At 43.1% G+C, this 20,111-nt stretch overlaps 2 protein-coding genes across 2 annotated transcripts in view; one reads left to right on the top strand and one right to left on the bottom strand.

Moving 5' to 3' along the window:
• Positions 1-4,935, top strand: part of LOC8074880 (protein FLX-like 3) — a 32,191-nt gene extending 27,256 nt beyond the window's left edge. The window contains exon 6 of the mRNA XM_021445717.1: positions 3,347-4,935. The gene's annotated coding sequence lies outside the window, so the exon portion shown is untranslated. The remainder of the gene's footprint in view (positions 1-3,346) is intronic.
• On the bottom strand, positions 12,660-13,938 carry LOC8074879 (phytosulfokines 2). The gene is made up of 3 exons (XM_002441782.2): positions 13,594-13,938; positions 13,356-13,483; positions 12,660-13,256 (listed from the first exon to the last, which is right to left on the bottom strand). The coding sequence occupies exons 1-3, from the start codon at positions 13,757-13,759 to the stop codon at positions 13,104-13,106; spliced, it is 447 nt and encodes a 148-aa protein (XP_002441827.1). The 5' UTR covers positions 13,760-13,938; the 3' UTR covers positions 12,660-13,103.

Genomic DNA, 20,111 nt, shown 5'->3' with positions numbered 1-20,111 from the left:
TAAGGAGATATTCCTTTTTGTATGCCTTTTGCTGCGATGCAGTGCTAGGTAATGAAAGTAGGATAGAAGTAAATAGGAAATTAGAGTTGCGATAAATGACATTGTAACCAAAAGGTTTCACGTAGCAGATCAAAACTTAGTATACGAGGTGTGACTTCGGCGCTACTAGGGATGGAGACAGACATTAGTTTGGAAGATCAGTAGTCTCCGAGAACTGATGTTTGATCATTCTTTAAAGATTGGTACAAATGGATCTTTATTATATTGTACATCCGAAGGAACCTCCAATTGATGATACTTCGAGTACTATTCCTGAACTTTACAAGCTCTTAGATTAGAATTTCTCCTCATTCACGAGAAGAATTATGCTGTTTTCTGTGATAAAGCATTGGATAGTACTAGAATTTGCCTTTTTTTTTATGATGGTAGAGACTGCAAGGTTGTTCATCATGAAGCACTTACATTCACATTTCCTTGGGTTGAGGACTTCATAGGAAGAGCTGTTAACAAGAGGAGAAAAGGCTTCACAAGCAATGATCTGTCTTAATTAAGGGTGTTCAGATACTCTCACCCCATTTGGAAGAAAGTAGAACGATCATTATGCTTTTATGTTGGTGGCACATGGAAGTTTATAGTGCAAAAGATCTCTTTTTCTATAACAGACAGATTTTATTAACAGCACTTGGCTGACAACAAGGAGAAATTCTCCCAAAGTACAGAGGGGGGAACTGCCCGATGTGGGCAGTATTGAACATGGTGACGATTGGAGCAAGAGAAGTACATATGTTGAGGATCGGGGTTTGAGTTTGCTCTAGCCTGTTTTGCCAGCGTGTTTGCTGTTTGGTTTAGCTGCCTTGCAACTTTCAAGACCCTGTGTAGCTTGCCTGAATTTTCATTGATGAAGTTCTGTGTATACTGTATAGAACTTGATGTCCCATTTGCGGCGGTGATTAGGTGTCGGCGGAGTTGAAAAAACTGGCCAACTGTTGATTGTAAGTCAGATATGTTGGTGATTGTAGTTGTAGGATTGTGACTAGCCTTGAGGCCAGTGTCATTGCTGCCGCCTCAGCCATGAGCACTGTGGACATGTTCGTTGCCTTCACCTGTATGAAGATGGCTTGGGGGCCCTGTATGTGCTGATTGGTATGAACACACCTAGGCCAGCATCTTTTATTGTTCTTTGGTTTGCGTCTGGTTGTGTGGATGCGTTAGTGTAACGTCAGGCATTGTGATCCTGTAAAGAGGTAGTGTAGGTGTTGATTCCTCATTGTTGCGCATCTGCTGGACTTCTGTTGTGCCTGCGGCACTTGTACCTTTGGAAGCCGAATTTATACCTGGGGGTGTAGTGGAGCTTGTTTGCCTTCGGTCCTGTTGGGGATGATGTTCAGATTGGAATGCGCTGAGAGGCCTGGTGGCTTGGGGAGTTGTGTTTTGCATCTATGGATCTGCAAGGGAAGCATTCATACCGTTGGGCATATGTTTCTGATCAACTGCATTCATTGATAGACTGGACATTCTGATTTCTGCTGCCGTGCAGCTGTATACATGCCAAACTGTCCATTTTTTATTGTTGAACCTTAAGTCATTACGTGCTTTCCAGATGTACCACAAAATGGTCATTGTAGCTTGCAGACGGTCGTGGGTGGTGTTGCCGCTGAGAATGAGGGGGAGTTTCCTGCACTCCATCCTGTTCAGTAGGTAGAAAGGAGGTACATAAAGAAGGGTTTGCTGAAAACCATACTGCTCTAGCAAACAAGCAGTGGAAAAATAAGCGAGCATCTGTCTCAGTGACATTGCAGTTGGTGCATTGTTTGCTTATCTTGTCTGAGTATCTTCCTGTTCGATCACCTGTGGCCAGTGTCCTTCTTATGAGTATCCAAGCAAAGGTTTTGATCCATGGAGATATGGATTTGTGTTTCCAAGTTCTTTTGAGGATTTGCAATGTTTGGTTGGAAATGTTTCTGGATCCCAGGTTGGGAAGATTGATTCAGTTTTGAGAGTTGAGGTGGATGAAAGCCTCCTTGGCAGTGCAGATGCCTTTGGAGCAGGAGTCCGGCGGATGATGTCTTTCTCTTGAGAGGGGATCGGCTGCAGTTGTGAAATAATATGGGTTGCCGAGTCAGTGAAGATGTTACTGATGAGGGCATTGCTTGAGGTGTTCGAATAAGGATTCCAGAGGTCAGCAATGGTATTTGGGAGTTGGAATTGCTGGATTGGGAGTTTGATGTGGTTGTGAATGTTGTTCCGGATAGTGGACCAAAGAGAGGACCAAATGCTGGAATTTCCCTGGTGAATTTAGACTATGCAGTTCTGGCGAAGGACTGGTTTGACATGTAAGAGGGAGGATCAGAAGACCGTTTTGGGATGGTTGGCATCAGCTGTCCAGAAGGAAGAGCTTGGGAAATATTTGGATTTGAGAACTGCTGTAAGATAAGGATTCTGTTCTGTTGCAATGTGCCAAGCTGATTTCAGAAGGAGACTCCTATTGACTGTATAGAGATCCCTGATGGCCAAATCACCGTTGTCTTTGGGAGAATGGCAAAGTATTATTATTACAACATCAACTGTTGGAAGTTTGATGTGTTCTTCATGATCAAAGCACATTGCATACTTGAATACAAGTTTGTTAGAGTTTAGTAGTCCCAAATAAGTCATACAAGATGGACATGATGAATGGATGTTAGTTATGGAAAGCGTGTTTTTTCTAGCTTGGGATTGGTTAAGCAGTGCAGCAACAAGTTAGTGATGGCTTATCAAATGACGAGGCAAGTAATTTCTTTATCCAAGCAGAAGTTGTGCTGCATTTCTACTCTTATAGTGCTCCTTAATTTATTACTCTGTAGCTTAATTTTATGATATTTGATATCACCATGTTTTAAAATAAATTATAAGGTGTCTTGAGCAATTCTAGAATCCAGAGACAATTACTGATCTTCTCAAGAGGCGCAGTTCAACGCATACAAATTATAATCATAGGATGAAGTGTGGCTATGCCATTCCGTAAGATGTCACTATTGTTCAATGGATTTTTTTTTCATGCGAGTCACAAGGACTTGTTATGAGCACTGTTGGTTTATAAATGGAGTAGTGGTTAACAGTAGTTTTTTATTCTATTCCATTAGTTTTTAAGACACATTTGATATTAGTTGTTTCTCCATCTATCAAGGTTGAGATGTACATACTTCCCTATCATTTGCTGTGTACAATTTTGCATATTCCTTCAATTGGTTACTTTTATTTTAGTTCTGTTGTTGATTATGATTTTATTTACTATTTTGCAACTGTACACATGGTTTTCTTCTTCTTTAGGCACAAATGCCTAATTCTGTTGTTTTTATCCTTGCAGGGTGAAATTCTTAGTTGGTCCTTCCACCAGCAACCATGAGTTGAAAAGAGCAGTCCTACAAGAAATGCTGATGGCAAAGGTTGTCTCAGATAACTTTGATGAACCAGGAAGATCACAACATCCAGATATGGTACAAGAATCAATAATCAAATGGTTTAGCAATTGGAGATATGAGCAAAAGCCTTGGGGAATCATATGAAGGCACAGCAGCAATTGTTGCAACACTTGACGGAACATGAATATGAATGTGACACCAAGGGTGACTGGTTCATCAGCAGAGCATGTGAAAATGTTTTTCAGTGCAACAAAGCTGGGAAACTTTGGTTTGTTTGTAAGTCTTTGGTCCATGGCAATGCAATTTCTTCTGAGAAAGACGAAAACAGGCTGCTGCAAATGTGAGCTTACAGTTTTTTTCGATGGTGGGTTTACTTGTGCCAGGCAAGTTTCCAAGCTAAACATTTTGAAGGTGTTCAGCTGCCTGTCCCTTTGCTCCTGGACCAAATGAATCCAGTATCTTAATTTATTTATTTATGATCAGTATCTTGATGAACTTACCAGTTTAAGCAACGATGGAGCTTGGGATCAGGAGAGCCATCTGGGTTTGTGCAACAAGGAACACAGCAAACCTGTCGATTGTTGATCTTCAGTTAGTAGAGTGATTCAAGAGCCCTTGAGTGAGTTGAACATAATCCATAATCCATGGATGTGATTGAAGCGAGAATGTTCTGAGGTGCTGGTCCTGTTGGTGTATGTCATATTGCCATGCTTTTCAGAAAATGTGGTACGACTGCACTCATGGGTATGCCATGGCAAAACAAAGATGCAGATCATAGGACCTGCCCATGGACCATGTTACCAGCAAGCTCACTATGTACTGTATATGCCAAGTTTATGGTGCTTTGCTATTGCTGTGATACCTTGACTGAAGGTTCACCTGAAACTGAAGGTTTTTAATACCCATGTCCGTGTGTACTAGGTGGCTGATTGTTGGAAGTTGAGGAGGGAATGTACGTGCGAAGTGCAATCAGAAGGGCATCCAAAGTTGCCCAGTGAAAGGAAACCAATGATTTCTCAACTTCAGTTGCTCCGCAAACTCAATTATCAGTCTGATAACTGTGGAGAATCAATTGTCATCTACAACAAAAGTTCGCCCGTAAGATTGTTCTGATGTTGGTGCACATTCCGTCCGCATTCATCATAACATTTCAGCAAGGGTTGGCTGAAGGAGCAGCATTGGCCTGTAGTTGTCTAGTACGAAACAGCTCAATTCAAAATGGTAATAGTGATTTTCTGGGGGGGGAATGGCCTCCTGAACATCCGACGTGCTTTGCTGACACATGAACTTTGGAAAATTTTGAGTAGAGATTTGAAAGGCAAGTGTATTCTCTGTTTCCAAGAGAGCTGAGAGCAGCATCAGATTCAGAGCAAGAGGAGGCAGCTGGCCTGCTGCAGTTGAGTGTTGACAAAGACATGGTATTCGGTGCATGCATGCATGCATGCATGTGACAGTGCAGCATTTGACCACCAATCCAATCCACCATATCCGGGTGTGGCTCACTCCCACGAAGCACGGCAGATCCACGTAGAGGTAGAGCAAAAGTCGTTGGCACCGTACGTGCACTCAGCTGTGGCACTAGCAGAGCAGGTAGCAGCACTGGCAGCCCATGCTGCGTCCTGCTGCATCTGCGCTCGTACTCCCCCCACTCACTCACTCCGGCCACCATTTTCCTGCAGCATCATTTCGGTGGCGCCACTTTCTTCTCCTGTTGGATGATCTCATCAGCCATTCAATTTTTTTTTCTCTATCCGTGCGCCGGCGATCGAGTCTTTTTTGCTCCATCACCGTCACTAGCTGCAGTGTTGTTTCCACTTTCCACCCGCTCGCTCGATCGGTCTGTAGCTTTCAGGTCAGCTCGGCAGGCATGCTGATGGCCCGTGCTGTGCAGTGCGCGGCGTGGCGCTAGCTATGGTTTTTGCACACGACCGGCTGGAGCAGAGGCATGCAGCAGAGAGCTGACGACAGTGATCACGTGTGACGCGCAACCGGCGCCCTATACGATACGACAGGGATTCATGGCGTGCATCAATCTTTTTTTTTTTAATAAAAGGTAAAATATAAGGAAGAATTTTGCTAGGGCCTTGTTTAGTTCCGAAAAAGTGAAAAGATTTCGGTACTGTAGCACTTTCGTTTGTTTGTGACAAATATTATTCAATTATGGACTAACTAGGATCAAAAGATTTGTCTCGTGATTTACAGCTAAACTGTGTAAGTAGTTTTTGTTTTTGTCTATATTTAATGTTTCATGCATGTGCCACAAGATTCGATGTGACGGGGAATCTTGAAAACTTTTTGGTTTTTAGGGTGCACAAGGCCTAGTTCACCATCACTACTCGATCAGTATATGTACCGATCAGGTTCTAGAAACAGTATCATCAGCAGATGTTCTTTTTTCTTCTAGAAAACAGTATCAAGCCGCACGCACGCACGCGCACTACATACTGGAGTTTGCCACACGTTTAGTTTGTTCATTGTGTGACACGTAGAGATTTGGAGTTTGGACGGACCGGGCGTGGTGCTAGTGCCACCTTCCACTACTACTAGTGTGTGCCAAACAAAAAGGAAATGGTTGGTTAAATGTTTCTTCCCGATCCCCACGGATCGATAAGATTTTACAAGGATTCGGAAGAGAGGAATGATAGGTTGTTTTGACTTTGTTAGGCACGCAGCTCTTGCTTTGCGTCTAGATACAAGATATGTTTACATACATAAAAAGTTATAATATCTGTTCGCTGGTCTAAAAAAAGTCATAGCTAAAATTACTGTTGGTTGATTTATTATGAGAGAAAAATATTACTGGCTGGCAGAAAAAATACGGTTGATAAGATAAAGGAACGGACTCGTATCAGTGTTTCTACATGGTGAAACCTTTACTCGACACTCGACAGTGATAACATGAGTGTTCATACCGGATCAATATCACACCCGGTATGATTTGGTGAGTGTCCTTGCTGGTTTACATTTATTTAAATATATTGATTAAATATGAATATATATGGACTGAGGACTACTGTTGTACACCTTCAAACGCAAAGTATATGCTCTTGTCATGTAGCCAGCCACAGGAGAAAAGGAGGATGAAAAGGTAGGATAAAACGGTGAAAGACAAAGTGATGAACGGGACTGAACGGAATGCTATAGTCAATGTTATCTACTCCTCTTTGTCAAAAAAAAAAAAGTTATCTACTCCTCCCGTTTCATTAAAAAAATATCGTTTTTAACTTTCAAATTTTTTAACCGTTCATCTTATTTAATTTTTTATACAAACAATAAAATAAATAAATCATTGCTAAAATATTTTTAGTAATAAAATAAGTCATAACAAAATAAACAAGAAGTTAGAAAGTTAAAAGCCATACTTTCAATGGAACCGAGGAAGTATCCATACTACTCGTCGTGCCTTACTGCCTTTGGTATGATTCGAAGAGAATGAAGGGAAGTATATATACGACTCTTCAGCCACTAGAGATTCCAGCTGAAAGCCTGAAACGCATACGTGCTGTTACGCACCGCTGCATGCCGTCTCATGGTGGATATGGATGCAGACTGAGACATATGTATGCAGTAGTTTTTGGACCATGCATTATTCCGGTTCAAGTTGTTGCGTCCGCACTCTCTCTTTCCTTCTTTCCCATTTCCACCGTACCTTCCCAGGAAAAAAAACACTGCTTACAGGGATGTCATCTGATTCCCTTCAATTCACATATGTTAGGATAGTTTAAGATGCAATTTTAGTTCAGGTTCTACTCTAATTTACCCCAACAACACGTGGATTAATACAAATCTCCGATTACATGTGAACAAGGCCTCGAAGGTGAACTAGAGACGAGAGCGAGTACTACGGTGGTTGAGAAGGGCAGAGGTAGATCGAGGAGTGTCGGCTTGTGCTCTGCATATCATCAGCATATGTAGCTCGGCCACCATGCATCTTCATTCCCGCCGCGCGCACATATGGATCTATCATTTCAGATCAAAGTGGCGCCACTTTGTTTATTGTCGTACGTGTTCCAGTCTCGTCGTCATCGATCTGTCGTCTCGCCTCCGATCCATGTGCGGTCAGTGGTCATTGGTCACTAACAACATCTCTGCATGCATGTGTGGGTCGTTGATCCGTGTTCATCCGTGTTGTCGTCCGTCGATGCATGGTACGTACGTACGTGCATCCTCGTCGTTGTCGTCCTCCCACCACACACTGCCAGAGAGTCAAATCAGGAGCCTAGCTTGGCCTGCAGGGACGGCGTCCGCGTATCTCACGAGTATTGGATACAGATACGTCACTCCTTTGGAGTATCCGTATAACATAGGGTGAGAGGATAAGAGCATGGCGCCCCATACCATACGACACGCAATTAAGCAGGCGAGAGGTTTCATCATCATCTTTCTTGTTGCATGCTGCATGCATTGCGGAATCCAACCCCCAATCTCTATCATCCCCTCTCGATCGCGCTTGCTTCCGATCCGTGCATTGCATGCATGCGGGGATCCAACTTGTTGCCGGCCCTGCCGTCATTTTCATCTACTAGCATGTTTGTGCGTGGCGCTAGCTAGCTAGCTGTATATGATTTCCTGTCACATCCTGATCGAGAGCTCCATCAACGGACCAAATTAATAAACTCTACCTCAAGTACACTGCACGCGTACGTGAAGATACATATAGAGGCCACATGAGTAATCCTGTGACGTGTAGGATCAGACAAAAAGGGGATAATAAGGATATTTTCTGACTTAATTACCTCCCTCTCCATCCATTCAGTGCGCATGCACCACCAATCCAATCGTGCCAAGAACACATACTACGTACGTACGGCACATCCATCCAACCACATCTTCTCATGTAAATGCGCCTCATCATCATCATCGACATACCCCGTACCCGGTGGTCGTACGTTCATTCAACTTATATATATTGTGATATTGATCGAGGAACACACACTACTTGATTGTTCTATTATAGGAACACTGCTACTTTATTTGATAAGAAACTTAACGTTAAAAATAAGTACAACATACACGGACGTTGTTGTCAACAAAAAATAAACATACAAGAACGAGGTTCAAGGGGACCCAAGGTGCATTAAGAGAACCTGCTGCACTGAGCATCTAGTGCCTAGTGGTGTTCAGGGGGCTTGAATAGGAGAAGGCAGTAGACGGCCTTGTATATTGTACTACTCACGTCACTACCGTATCCAACCTTTTTGCCGATGGCTCGAAGCCATCGACAAAAAGAACTTAGCCATCGGAAAAGAGGTTGCCGATGGCAAAGTGACGTGACCATCGGCAACCTCCCATCGGTAAAATTCTCATCGGAAAACACTTGTTTGCCGATGGCAAAAGCAGAAGCCATCGGCAAAAGGGTTGCCGATGGCCGTTACCCCCATCGGCAAACCCTCCACGTCATCCGGCCCGCCGTCCGGCTAACGGCGGGTTTGCCGATGGCTGACGCCACGTGGCCATCGACAAATAGTCCTGTTTTCCGTTGGCCAGGGCCGTCGGCATTTTTTTTATTTTGTTTTTTAAAAATCATTTCACGAATTTTTTTGCCGTTGGCCACGGCCATCGGCATACCTGGGCCGCGCTGGGCCAATTTCCACAGGTTTGCCGATGGTTAACCATCGGCAAACCTGGGGAATATTTTTTTTCCTTTTTTCCTTGTTTTCTTCCATTTCCAGCACATTTAAACACAAGCATGATATCAGAAGCAATATATACAACATTTATCACATATATTCGCAATAATACGCCATTTCAAACATAATATAGCATCAAATCCATATCCATGCATAGAAGTCCATATCAGAAGTGCATCCATACAAGTCCAACATGTCCAAATGCATCCATACAAGTTCAACGTCGGCCAAACATGTCCGACCTGGCACAACAAGGTCCAAAATAAGGAGTAGAAGCTACCTAGCTCGTGGCGCCGTCCCCTTGGGTCCCCGAGCCCCAGAAGCATCCTCCCACTGAGGCCAACCCCCGTGCGGCTGCGGATTCTGCATCTGCTGCTGCTGCCACGAGTACTGCCAGTGGCCGAGCTGCTGAGGTAACTGCGACGGCCCGGGCTGCGGCTGCGGCGGTCACGAGTACCCCGACTGCGTGGGGAACTGAGACGGCCCGGGCTGCCCCTGCGGCGGCCACGAGTACCCCTGCGTCGGTGGAGGTGTCGGGCCGAACGGCTGCCCGCTCTGGAGGAGGCTCTGGTAAGGACCCAAACCGGGGTGTGGAGGAGGAACCTGTGGAGATGTCTGGGTTTTGACTATCCGACGTCACAACTTGCTCGAAACTTTTTGAAATTTTTACCACACACTACACATGCCATGCCCACACAACTCGTCAAGTTTCGTCAATTTTGGACTTCGTTTGGATTTTATAGAATTTTAAAACACTTTCCCGGCACGTCACTACCCATGTTACGAGGCCAACAGGGTCGTAATTTCATGCGAGCTCCTGGATATGGCCTCAACATACTCCGAGAATCATGAATATCATTTTTCGAATCAAAAGTCTGCATTATTTCAGGTACCTGCAGTTCAAATCTTGAGGTGCGGGAAAAATTAAAAGAAACAGAAATAATCAACGAAATATAGCTAAAAAGTTCAAAATTGTCCCAAACTTTGGAGGTGGCTTGTATTTGGTTTAGGAAGACACCAGAAAAAATTGGGAAGAAAAAAACAAAAAAAAATTAATTGTTTGCCGATGGCCTTGGAAAGCCATCGGCAAACAAGCTATGCCGACGGCTGGCCATCGGCAAACAAGGTGGGCCTGGGCGCTCCCCAGGCTGCCACGTGGCCATGGTCTGCCGTTAGCCGTGGCCATCGGCAAACGTGACGGCGTCTGCGGCCGTCCGCTCTTGGCAAGTTTTGCCGATGGGGGAGTTCTGCCGATGGCCCGGCCATCGGTAAAAAAAATTTTTGGCCGATGGCTTTTAGTCGCCGATGGCGGGGCCACCGGCAAACTGGACGGTTGCCGATGGGCTTTTGTCGCCGATGGCCCGGCCATCGGCGACAATAGTTTTTCCGATGGCTCCACTTTGCCATCGGCAAACCTTGTTTTTTGCTGATGGCAGATTCCTCGGCCATCGGCAACCTTGAGGGCCATCGGAAAAAACTCCGTCTCCGGTAGCGCGTATCAATTTTTTTGCCTGATGTGCTAATGAAATGAGCAGTACATGGAGTCTTGGCTTGTTGGTATTTTTAGGCCTTGTTTAGTTCCAAAAAAATTTACAAAAAATTTTAGATTCTCCGTCACATCGAATCTTGCAGCGCATGCATAAAATATTAAATATAAATAAAAATAAAAACCAATTGTACAGTTTGCCTGTAATTTGTGAGATAAATCTTTTGAGCCTAGTTAGTCCATAATTAGACAATATTTGTCAAATACAAACGAAAGTGTTTTACATTGTCCATTTTGCTAAAAATTTTGGAACTAAACAAGGCCTAAAATCCTATGAACAACAGTTGAGTTGAGAGATCTGGAATCTTCTATCAGAGGTAATAATCGACGTGCTATTCTTGGAAAGACCTTTGTCAGGCCAAAAATATGGGTGGTCTTCGCATTATTTCTGCTTGCATGGTGATCTCCAATAAAGATTATTCTTTCCTCTCTTGGCATCCTCAAATCAAAATACTACCTCCATTGCTTTTCTGGAAAATGTTTACACAAAGGCCAAAATTAGTTTTTTTGTTCTCCTAGTTATTATTAAGATTAAGCACCACCATCACTCCAATTGCAATAGATCAGGCATGCAACTTCAACTTTTGGACTGATGATCCTTGGTGTCCCAGTGGGATATTGCATTGGAGTATATTTTATATATAGTACTAGAGTACAAAACTGATTGGAGCCAATGGGTTCGGTCGGTCTTTTCGTGCATTCCACGTGGTCACTGTATATAGTGCTAGATATTACTCCACGCCCTGACGCACACCCTCTTTTTCTTTTTCATATACACACAACCATTAAAAAAATTGTGCCAAAGAAAAAAATTGTGTATACAAACTAGGACACTAGTTAGCTAGTTTTTCACACGGACACTCTAGAACAGTCACGTACCGCATGCTGCAATTGTGCCAAAGCTGCCGCACCAAGCGCGTGATTATGCGATACGAATGCCTATGCACGCGGTGCTCCTCGCCTTTTTCTGCCGCGGAGTGGATGACACACCGCTTCATTTTTACCAGACACATTCTAGGCATTTGAGCATTACTACGGATAAATACGTTGATGACGACCTCCATTTGAAACCTATGTGCGTTTTACAAATATTTTTTCAATACCGAAATAGACTTTGTATGAGATTCGCCAAAAAAAAAAAACAACACAAGGAGAGTGTAACCAGAAAAACGCACATACTAGTACTATTTCTTTTTTTTTTAAAAAAAAAATCATTTTTTAACTTGTGTCGGAATGTTTTGGTATACGTGTTGCTGGCCGCACTTAGAATGTTTCGGGATGTGTGTCGCGGCAAGAAAAGTTAAACATGAACAAGGACACAAACACACTAATTCAAAGAAAACACTTGTCGAGGAATTCTTGTATCACCGGGCATGTTCCTTTGCTTTTTGTTACCTTTTTGTCACTGCTATGCAAACGTTTCGCACGTCTGAGACGAAGTGTATATAATAAAAAGGGCCTTATAGCCCATTTACATGGCAGTTTTACTTATTATGTGTGAAGGAGATAGACAAGAAAAAAAAAAGTTGGGAGCAATGGGATCTCATGCAACAACCTATTTTTTTATACTGGCCAAGTATGTTTTTTACGGTGCTCAAAGAGACGAGTGTTGGAGCATCAGGTATATTGGTTCCTTAATGCTGAGATTTTTTTTTTTTTTTTTGCACCAGCTGTTCGTTTGAACCAGCATCACTCCCTCTTCCACACACTCACTGCACACTGACAACTCTGAACATTTGGATCCCATATATAATAAATCATCGATGCTCACACTATACCCATTTGTGGTTTCTGGCATCGATAGGAGCTGGCGTACGGAGATGATTTTTCAGCACCAGTAACGCTGTGGCCAGTCTTATAGGTGCTCCAATTAAGGTGCAAGCAGAGTAAAATCTTTTATAGCCAATTCACTGTGAGTGATTACTATTTGCTATAATGAATTAATGATGGCTCTTACTATAGTCATCAGCCATGCTCCAATAAAGTTCGAATTAAGATGAGAGGCTATATTATTATTTTTTGTCCACGCATTAGGAAATAAAAAAAAGGTGTACTGTGGACAGATAATACATAGCAGCAGTGTCATGTAAATGACATAGTACACACTCTATATATATGTAGATAGAGGAAAGAGAGAAGAGCTCTTCTATAGCACCACCATGTGCTCTTCTTCTTGATAATAGTACCAAGACAAAAAAAAAGACTAGAGAAAATTGCACCACCACCATGCAGGTATTAGACTAGCTTGGAGACGTACAAAGAGATGTCAGACGTACGTACACGTAGTACACAAGCATACTAGTACTAGTATATACTACTATACTCCTACACGGAGAAGACGTACGGATGTTAATTAGTAACAGCATTACATTAAATTAAGCTAGCAAGTGATTATATTCCCTTCAACGAACTTTCCAGCATGAACGTACGACGACTCCAATGCAACAAGCAGGCCGTAGCAACCGAGACGAAGAGCTCGGAACTGCAAGCTCCTCGCTCCTCCATCTGCATCCTCCTCCTCGTGCCTCATGGCTTGCCCTTGTGCTGCGTGTAGATGTAGTCGAGGTGCGCGTCGTGGAGCAGCCGCCTCTGCATGCAGTACTCGTCGTCGTTGCCCGCCTCCTCGCACGCCACTCCACCCTCCTCCTCCTCCAACTCCGACTGATCTGCTCCCATCACCTGAAGAAGAACGATAATGAAGAAGAGAGGTCAGACTTTCTGCTCCAACTGATGAAGAGCACTGGATTCAGTGTCGTCGTCGTCGTCTTCAGTTGTCACCTCGGATGAGACTGAAAGTGAAAGCTCGTCGTCGCCGCTGACCACGGCAGCACTCTCATCAAGCACTAGGCCGTCAGATGCAGAAGAAGCCGCCGCCGTCGCCGTCGCCGCCGCCTTGGCACCATCCTCTGCACAAGAAATAGCAGTTGAGAAAACTTAATTTGGAGCAACACTAATCTGGTAGTAGGGGCAATAAACACACAGAGGATCAGCAATTCAGCATATACAATACACTAACCATGGTGAGCAATCAGAGGAGGAAGAGGAACAGCAGGCTGCAGGGGGCGAGCAGCTGCCGCGCCATGGAAGGAGGAGGAGGAGGAGCAGACGACGACGAGGAGGAAGAGGAGAGCGAGAGCGACAAGGGGCGGTGATGAGGAGATCTTGCTGCTGCAGCGCCTCATCTCTGTCGGTCACTCGGTCTTGCGACTGAAACTATGGAGCTAGCGTAGCGTTGTGAGCGAAGAGAAAGAGGAGGAGGGAGAAGCTCTGCTAGCTAGCTATAGCTAGCTGCTGGACTGGAACAGAGGATGATGAGGATGGGTGTTGTGTTGGGAGCTGGGACTTTGGAGTTTGGAGTGGTCGTCTTGGTGGTGCCGAGGCGCTCTATTTATAATGGGAGATGGTGGGCGCAAGGCATGCGCAGCATGTGGTCTTTCAAGAAAAATAAAATGCTCTTACCTGCTGCTATATAATCGTGATTTGTTGTGAGTAAAATGAAACTAGCTAGGTAGAGGTTAGTCTGGAAGAGAGCTTATTTATCTATATCTCTTATAAAGCTAATTTTACTATAAATCTATCTCAACATGTAAGTAATCCATACCACTGTCCAATAACAATTAATCTACGTCATCTCTCACTAATAGCTATGTCATTCCACTAACTTTAAACCTCTTGTTGCAAGTTATGCACATCATTTCCACTTAATTTCATTCGAAATCCTTCATAATCTTTGTAGCAATGTGCGAGGTATCTTCTATAGTAAAATTATTTCTGCCCTTCAAAGCACATCCTCCCACTAATTAAATTTGCAGAGGGTAAGAGTATTTGTCCTCGAGTCAGGAAAACTGCATTGTGTACTGTACATGCTGCGTGGCTACTGTAGCACTTTCGTTTGTTTGTGACAAATATTGTCGACTTACGGGGCTCAAAAGATTCATCTCATCAATTCCGACCAAACTATACAATTAGTTTTTATTTTCGTCTATATTTAATACTCCATGCATGCGTCTAAAGATTCGATGTGACGTAGAATCTGAAAAATTTTGCAAAATTTTTTGGAAGTAAACAAGGCCCAAATGGACAATCTATCCTAGTGCATGGGCGGGCCCGGCGCACGTTGACCATGCATGCACGGTGTCCAGCTGGCCGGTCCCCCACAGGTCCCACAGCCGGGCCACATGCACAGCACCACCCAGCACCCATGACGATGACGACGCATGGATGTGGCAAGTCCACTCTACCGTGTCCGTGCGTGCATGTGGCAGCACTTCCCTTCCGCCCCTCATGCTGTGCTGTGTACATGCAGAGTACTACTGTACGTGCTGCCCCACCGATCCATCACCATCTTGACGTTTCCATCTGAGGACTTGTTTAGTTTACCCTGAAAATCAAAAAGTTTTCAAGATTCTCTGTCACATCGAACTTATGGCACATGCATGAAACATTAAATATAGACGAAAACAAAAATTAATTACACAGTTTAGCTGTAAATTACGAGACGAATCTTTCGATCCTAGTTAGTCCATGATTGGATAATATTTATCACAAATAAACGAAAGTGCTACAGTACCGAAAACTTTCGGAACTAAACAAGGCTCAAGCTTCTTACCAGTACTATTTTGTATTCTTTTTTTGCTGCATCATTGGCGGTTGGCGCCACTTTATTTCTCACTGGTCACTGCATTAGCCATATATTAGCAGCAGGAGTACGTACGTAGGAGTGAGGATCGTGTCCCGTCCGTCCCGTGTGCCTGCCTGTGCTGCACCAGCACGTACGTACTGACGATATATAGATGAGAGGGATCAGCTCAGCTCAGCTCAGCTGCGTGCATGCATCGGTCGCTGCTCGGCGCCTCATGCATGCATGTCGCTGTCGTCGTCGTCGTCGTCGCCGAGCGCCCGAGCCAGCCAGGCTGCTGCCATATGCTACAGTACAGTGCTCTGCTCGCTCGCTGGAAGGAGTACCAACACCAACGGTGCTCTGTCAATCTATGCATCCTTGGTTGGGGATGTTAAACTTTAACTCTCATCATATTAAATATTTAGACACATATATATATATATATATATAATACCAAATATAAGTTATTTATAAAACTAAGAACACAGTTAGAGGGTAATTTATGATTAAATATTAATTACTAAATAAAACAAAAATGATATAATATTCGTTAAACTTTAACACGCTGGTCCTGGTGTTTTCAACCCTGCTGTTCTTGTCCGAGTGTCCGGTCCACATCGTCGATCCGTGCAGTGGTTCGCACGAGTCAACGGCTCCATCGATCCGGCCGGCCGGCCCCTGCAGTCAGCTGGCACTGTGCTGCTAGCTAGCTGCACTGATGAACAGAACAGTCCCCTCAGCCATACAGGATACGATACGTTTCCATGCTCGGCCCGGACAGGGACGACGACGTGGGCGCGCATCGCATGCATGCAGCACAGACACGCACAGCCGGTGTGCCATGCTACGACTGCAACAGCTGCAGACGAGACGGAGCGGCCTCGTAGTTTACTCAAAAACCAAAAAAGTTTCAAAATTTTTTGTCATATCAAATCTTACATTGAGCATTAAATATAGACAAAAATAAAAACTAATTATATAGTTTACCTATAAATCACGAGATGAATCTTTTAAGTTTAGTTAGATCAGACAATATTTACTAAATAAAAACAAAAATACTATGGTACGTAAAAAAAACAAGGCTCGCTCGCGTCACCAATCCACGACCAGACAGACGGTCGATTGGTCACCCTTACTGCCACTCGTGACGTACGCATACGTACTTTCCTGTACCGGAGGAAGAAGGTAGTATACTTAATTACTTATACACATGCACGTACGTGTACTAATCCAGCTAGTTATAGTACCCTCGTCCACGAGAACATGCAACTATAGGTTCCTCTCGTCAGGACCTATGTGATATCTATGATATTCAAATACACTGCTCAAATAAGATTTCTGGGCCTGTTTAGATTGGGAACGAAAATTTTTTAGGTGTCACATCGAATGTGTCGGAAGAATGTCGTGAGGGGTTTTTAGAAACTAATAAAAAAACAAATTACATAGCTCGTCAAGAAACTGCGAGACAAATTTATTAAGCATAATTAATCTGTCATTAGCATATGTGGGTTACTGTAGCACTTAAGGCTAATCATGGAGTAACTAGGCTTAAAAGATTCGTCTCGCGATTCTCAACTAAACTGTGTAATTAGTTTATTTTTTTTATCTACATTTAATGTTCCATGCATATATCTAAAGATTCGATGGGATGGATGAAAAATTTTTGGACGGGGAACTAAACAGGGCCTAAGGCTACCAGGGGATACAGGAAAAAAAAACAAAATTAGGAGCCCAGGCCCCAGGGATGGATTTTTCAGCACCCAAATACTTTTTCAAGATACGCATCTTCACTGTAATTAGGACTAGTAGACATCGTCACAGTACAGTACTCAATCCAAATATATACAAGAATTCCATATGTAGGGCAGCTCATGCTTTTCAATTTTCGGTATTGGAAAAATTTAACCGAATTACCAAAATTTGGCCGAAATTACTCTGAATTCTTTATAGACTTAAACATGAAATATGCTTTTAGAGTTATATAGCACATGCGTAATATTTGGATATCTTTCTGCCACCCCAAAATTACCGAAACTCACAAATTTTAGTGAAACTTCATCGAAATTTTGAACCCTGGGGCAACCACGGGGAGGAGAGCCACACACTGAAGCTCCACCACTGGAATTCCTAAATTACAAAAAAACCCTAGATTTTTATATATGTAAAGTTGTTTGTTCCGTGCACTTGTCTCTGTATGTAATCCATGTAATAAGCTAAGTCGTTCCAGGGATAATCTCGAATCTGGTCGATGATATGCATGCATGCGTGTGCAAACTCCACGTGAAAAATATTATGCAGCGCAGTGTGTAAACATTGTAAAGCACTAGCTGATATGCATGCGTGTGCAAACTTACCCAACGATATGCTGGTTTGCGCGCCCATGTCATCTTACCGTGCATGCACTGGACTTGAGCTATATATGTGTGGAAACAACTTTTAATTTTCACCCCCAACACTATAGATCGTGCGATGTCACTAGCAGGTAATAAATACCTACTAGGCTACTAATTAATGGGAACATGCATGTAATCGCAAAAAGTAGTTTGTTATACATAAGGCCTCGTGACTAATTATATGCATGGTTCACTGTATTGCTGATAGTGGAGAGTAGTGCTAATATAACGCCGGAGGATATGCCAGCAAACGGTTCATTGGAGCTTACGAGTGCAGAGCTTGCCTTGTCATTTTCAGCGAGTTTTTTTGTGTAGAGAGCATCATTCTCCTTTCACATCTTAGTTTAAGCATGCGAGGAGATGCCGTAATCTTGTGACGGAGCATGACGTTGTGTGACCTAAATGGGGATTGGAATTGTGGATTTGTGGATATTTTCTTTTTCACCTAACTTTGCTTGCATCATCACCAATTTTTTGTTCTTGCATTGTACTACGTACACTATATGCTAACTTGCCCACTCGAACAAGCCACCATTTATCCAAAATGATTTTTACATGCACCACAAATTCTTTTTCAGAATCGGTTGTAACTAGAAATGGCTTTAATTTCTAGGTTCGGTTAGTATTTCTAACTATATCTATTTTCACGTTTGAAACACTAGCCGTCTTTGAAAATAGCTTTAGGCCCCGTTTGGTTGTTCTCGATAAAGTTTACCGTCCGTCATATCGAATGTTTAGACACATGTATGGAGTACTAAATATAGACTATTTACGAAACTAAAAACACAGATAGAGAATAATTGGCGAGACGAATCTTTTAAGCCTAATTAGTTCATGATTGGACACTAATTATCAAATAAGACGAAAATGCTACCCCCAACCAAACACCCCCTTATTTCTTTGTTGAAAACAACGTCCCCCCCCTCCCCACCCCACCCACCCAACAAATTGCAACCAGATATATAAAAAGAACACTCATTTGGGGGCAGAAGTGTGCCCCAAGAATGAAAAGGGGGTCTCTCAAAGATGAACCCTAAAATTGCAAATATGAAGTAGAATGTTTTTGTCTTGACTTTCTTTGGAGGAGCTAGGTGGCTCTAGGATGCTAATAATCCAATGTTATTTTAAAAGTTTAGTGCTAGATTATTTTCTTAGTTAGGGTTTGCTTGGCATCTTTCGCTCCCTCCATGCATGGTGATGTCGCCATTATACATGAAATTAGCTTTAAATCTTTGGAGGCCTTAGTAAATTGAGTTGGGGGGGACAAGTTTCGTTAAAGAAAACAAGTTTTTTGAATGTCGATTGTTGAGAGGTAATATACGGCAATACTAGTAGGTACAAAATTAAAACTCAAATTGTATTGCTTCTTAATTATCTTAAACAACTGAGAGTTTTATGCGCCTGTAGGAAAGCTAATAAGGTGAGCAGAACATTAACACTAGCTCGAGCATTTGATGCTCTACAATCTTTGATACTTTTACTGATGACGATCGACGATGACACAAAAGTAGAGAGCTTTTTTTCAAGTTGCTGAGTTCTAGATTCTTCTCTCTCTCTCTCTCTCTCTCTCTCTCTCTCTCTCTCTCTCTCTCTCTCTCTCTCTCTCTCTCTGAAAGTTATATTCTTTCTTCAATTAGAAGGCCCCTAGGTTCCTCCTAGCCAAGCATGCATGCACGTATAAACAACATGTCAAATACGTATTTGATTTGGATTGAATTGCTCGAGCTAGCACAAATACGATCAACCCTATGCATGCATGCATTCCACGTGGTTAGTATTGAATCGTAAAGCTAGCTATCATTACATGATAAGATGAAATATAATGATATGCATCCATGATCCATATGTAATTAATTAATCAGCACCAACTAGCTTCTTCTGTGGACACGAGCTAGCAGCCGCCTGCAGTTTAGCATGCCAAGAGGACAATCACACACAGCACGCGCTATATATGCAAGAGGCAATCGCGGCCGCGGCGCGTGATGTGTAAAGAAGAAGAAGGCGCGCGTGCATGCAGCTGAGGGACCCTTGGCCTTTTTCTTTCTACTAGCTAACTAGCTAGCATGCAGGGCAATGGCGATGGCGACGGCCGACGGCGAGTTGATGACAGTGAAGCTCCATGATCGGCAAGACGGCAAGCATGGCAACGGATAAATTTAGCATGCTGATTGAGAGCGACCTGAACGTTTTATCCTCGTGGCTGTGATGCTGAGTTGCGTGATGGGTGCTCATCATCCATTCATCATCCCTACCAAAGCTTGTGTCGGAATATCTCGAAGTACGTGTTGGTGCCATACGACACTGCGAGCTGCAATAGACTAATGTTTTAGCACACATGGTGGAGAGAATAATAATGGCAACTCCTTCGATTGTAAATATATAATATAAGTCCATATAAATTTATTATAAGTCAAACCGTTTTAGTTCGGTATGTAATGATTTATAAGTCCGCTTTACAAGGTTGGCATACAGAAGTGATTCTAACTCTTTTTCAATATATATAAGATATGTGTGTATTAG

The sequence above is a fragment of the Sorghum bicolor genome, chromosome 8, assembly GCF_000003195.3.
Source record: "Sorghum bicolor cultivar BTx623 chromosome 8, Sorghum_bicolor_NCBIv3, whole genome shotgun sequence".
Classification (NCBI taxonomy): Eukaryota; Viridiplantae; Streptophyta; class Magnoliopsida; order Poales; family Poaceae; genus Sorghum; species Sorghum bicolor.
This window is presented reverse-complemented; position numbering and strand designations above follow the sequence as displayed.

Coding starts and splice junctions, on each gene's coding strand:
- LOC8074879 (XM_002441782.2), bottom strand. CDS start 13,759: ATGAGGCGCTGCAGCAGCAAGATCTCCTCATCACCGCCCCTTGTCGCT. Junction 13,484..13,593: donor TCCTCTGATTGCTCACCATG/GTTAGTGTATTG, acceptor TTTCTTGTGCAG/AGGATGGTGCCAAGGCGGCG. Junction 13,257..13,355: donor CACTTTCAGTCTCATCCGAG/GTGACAACTGAA, acceptor GTTCTTCTTCAG/GTGATGGGAGCAGATCAGTC.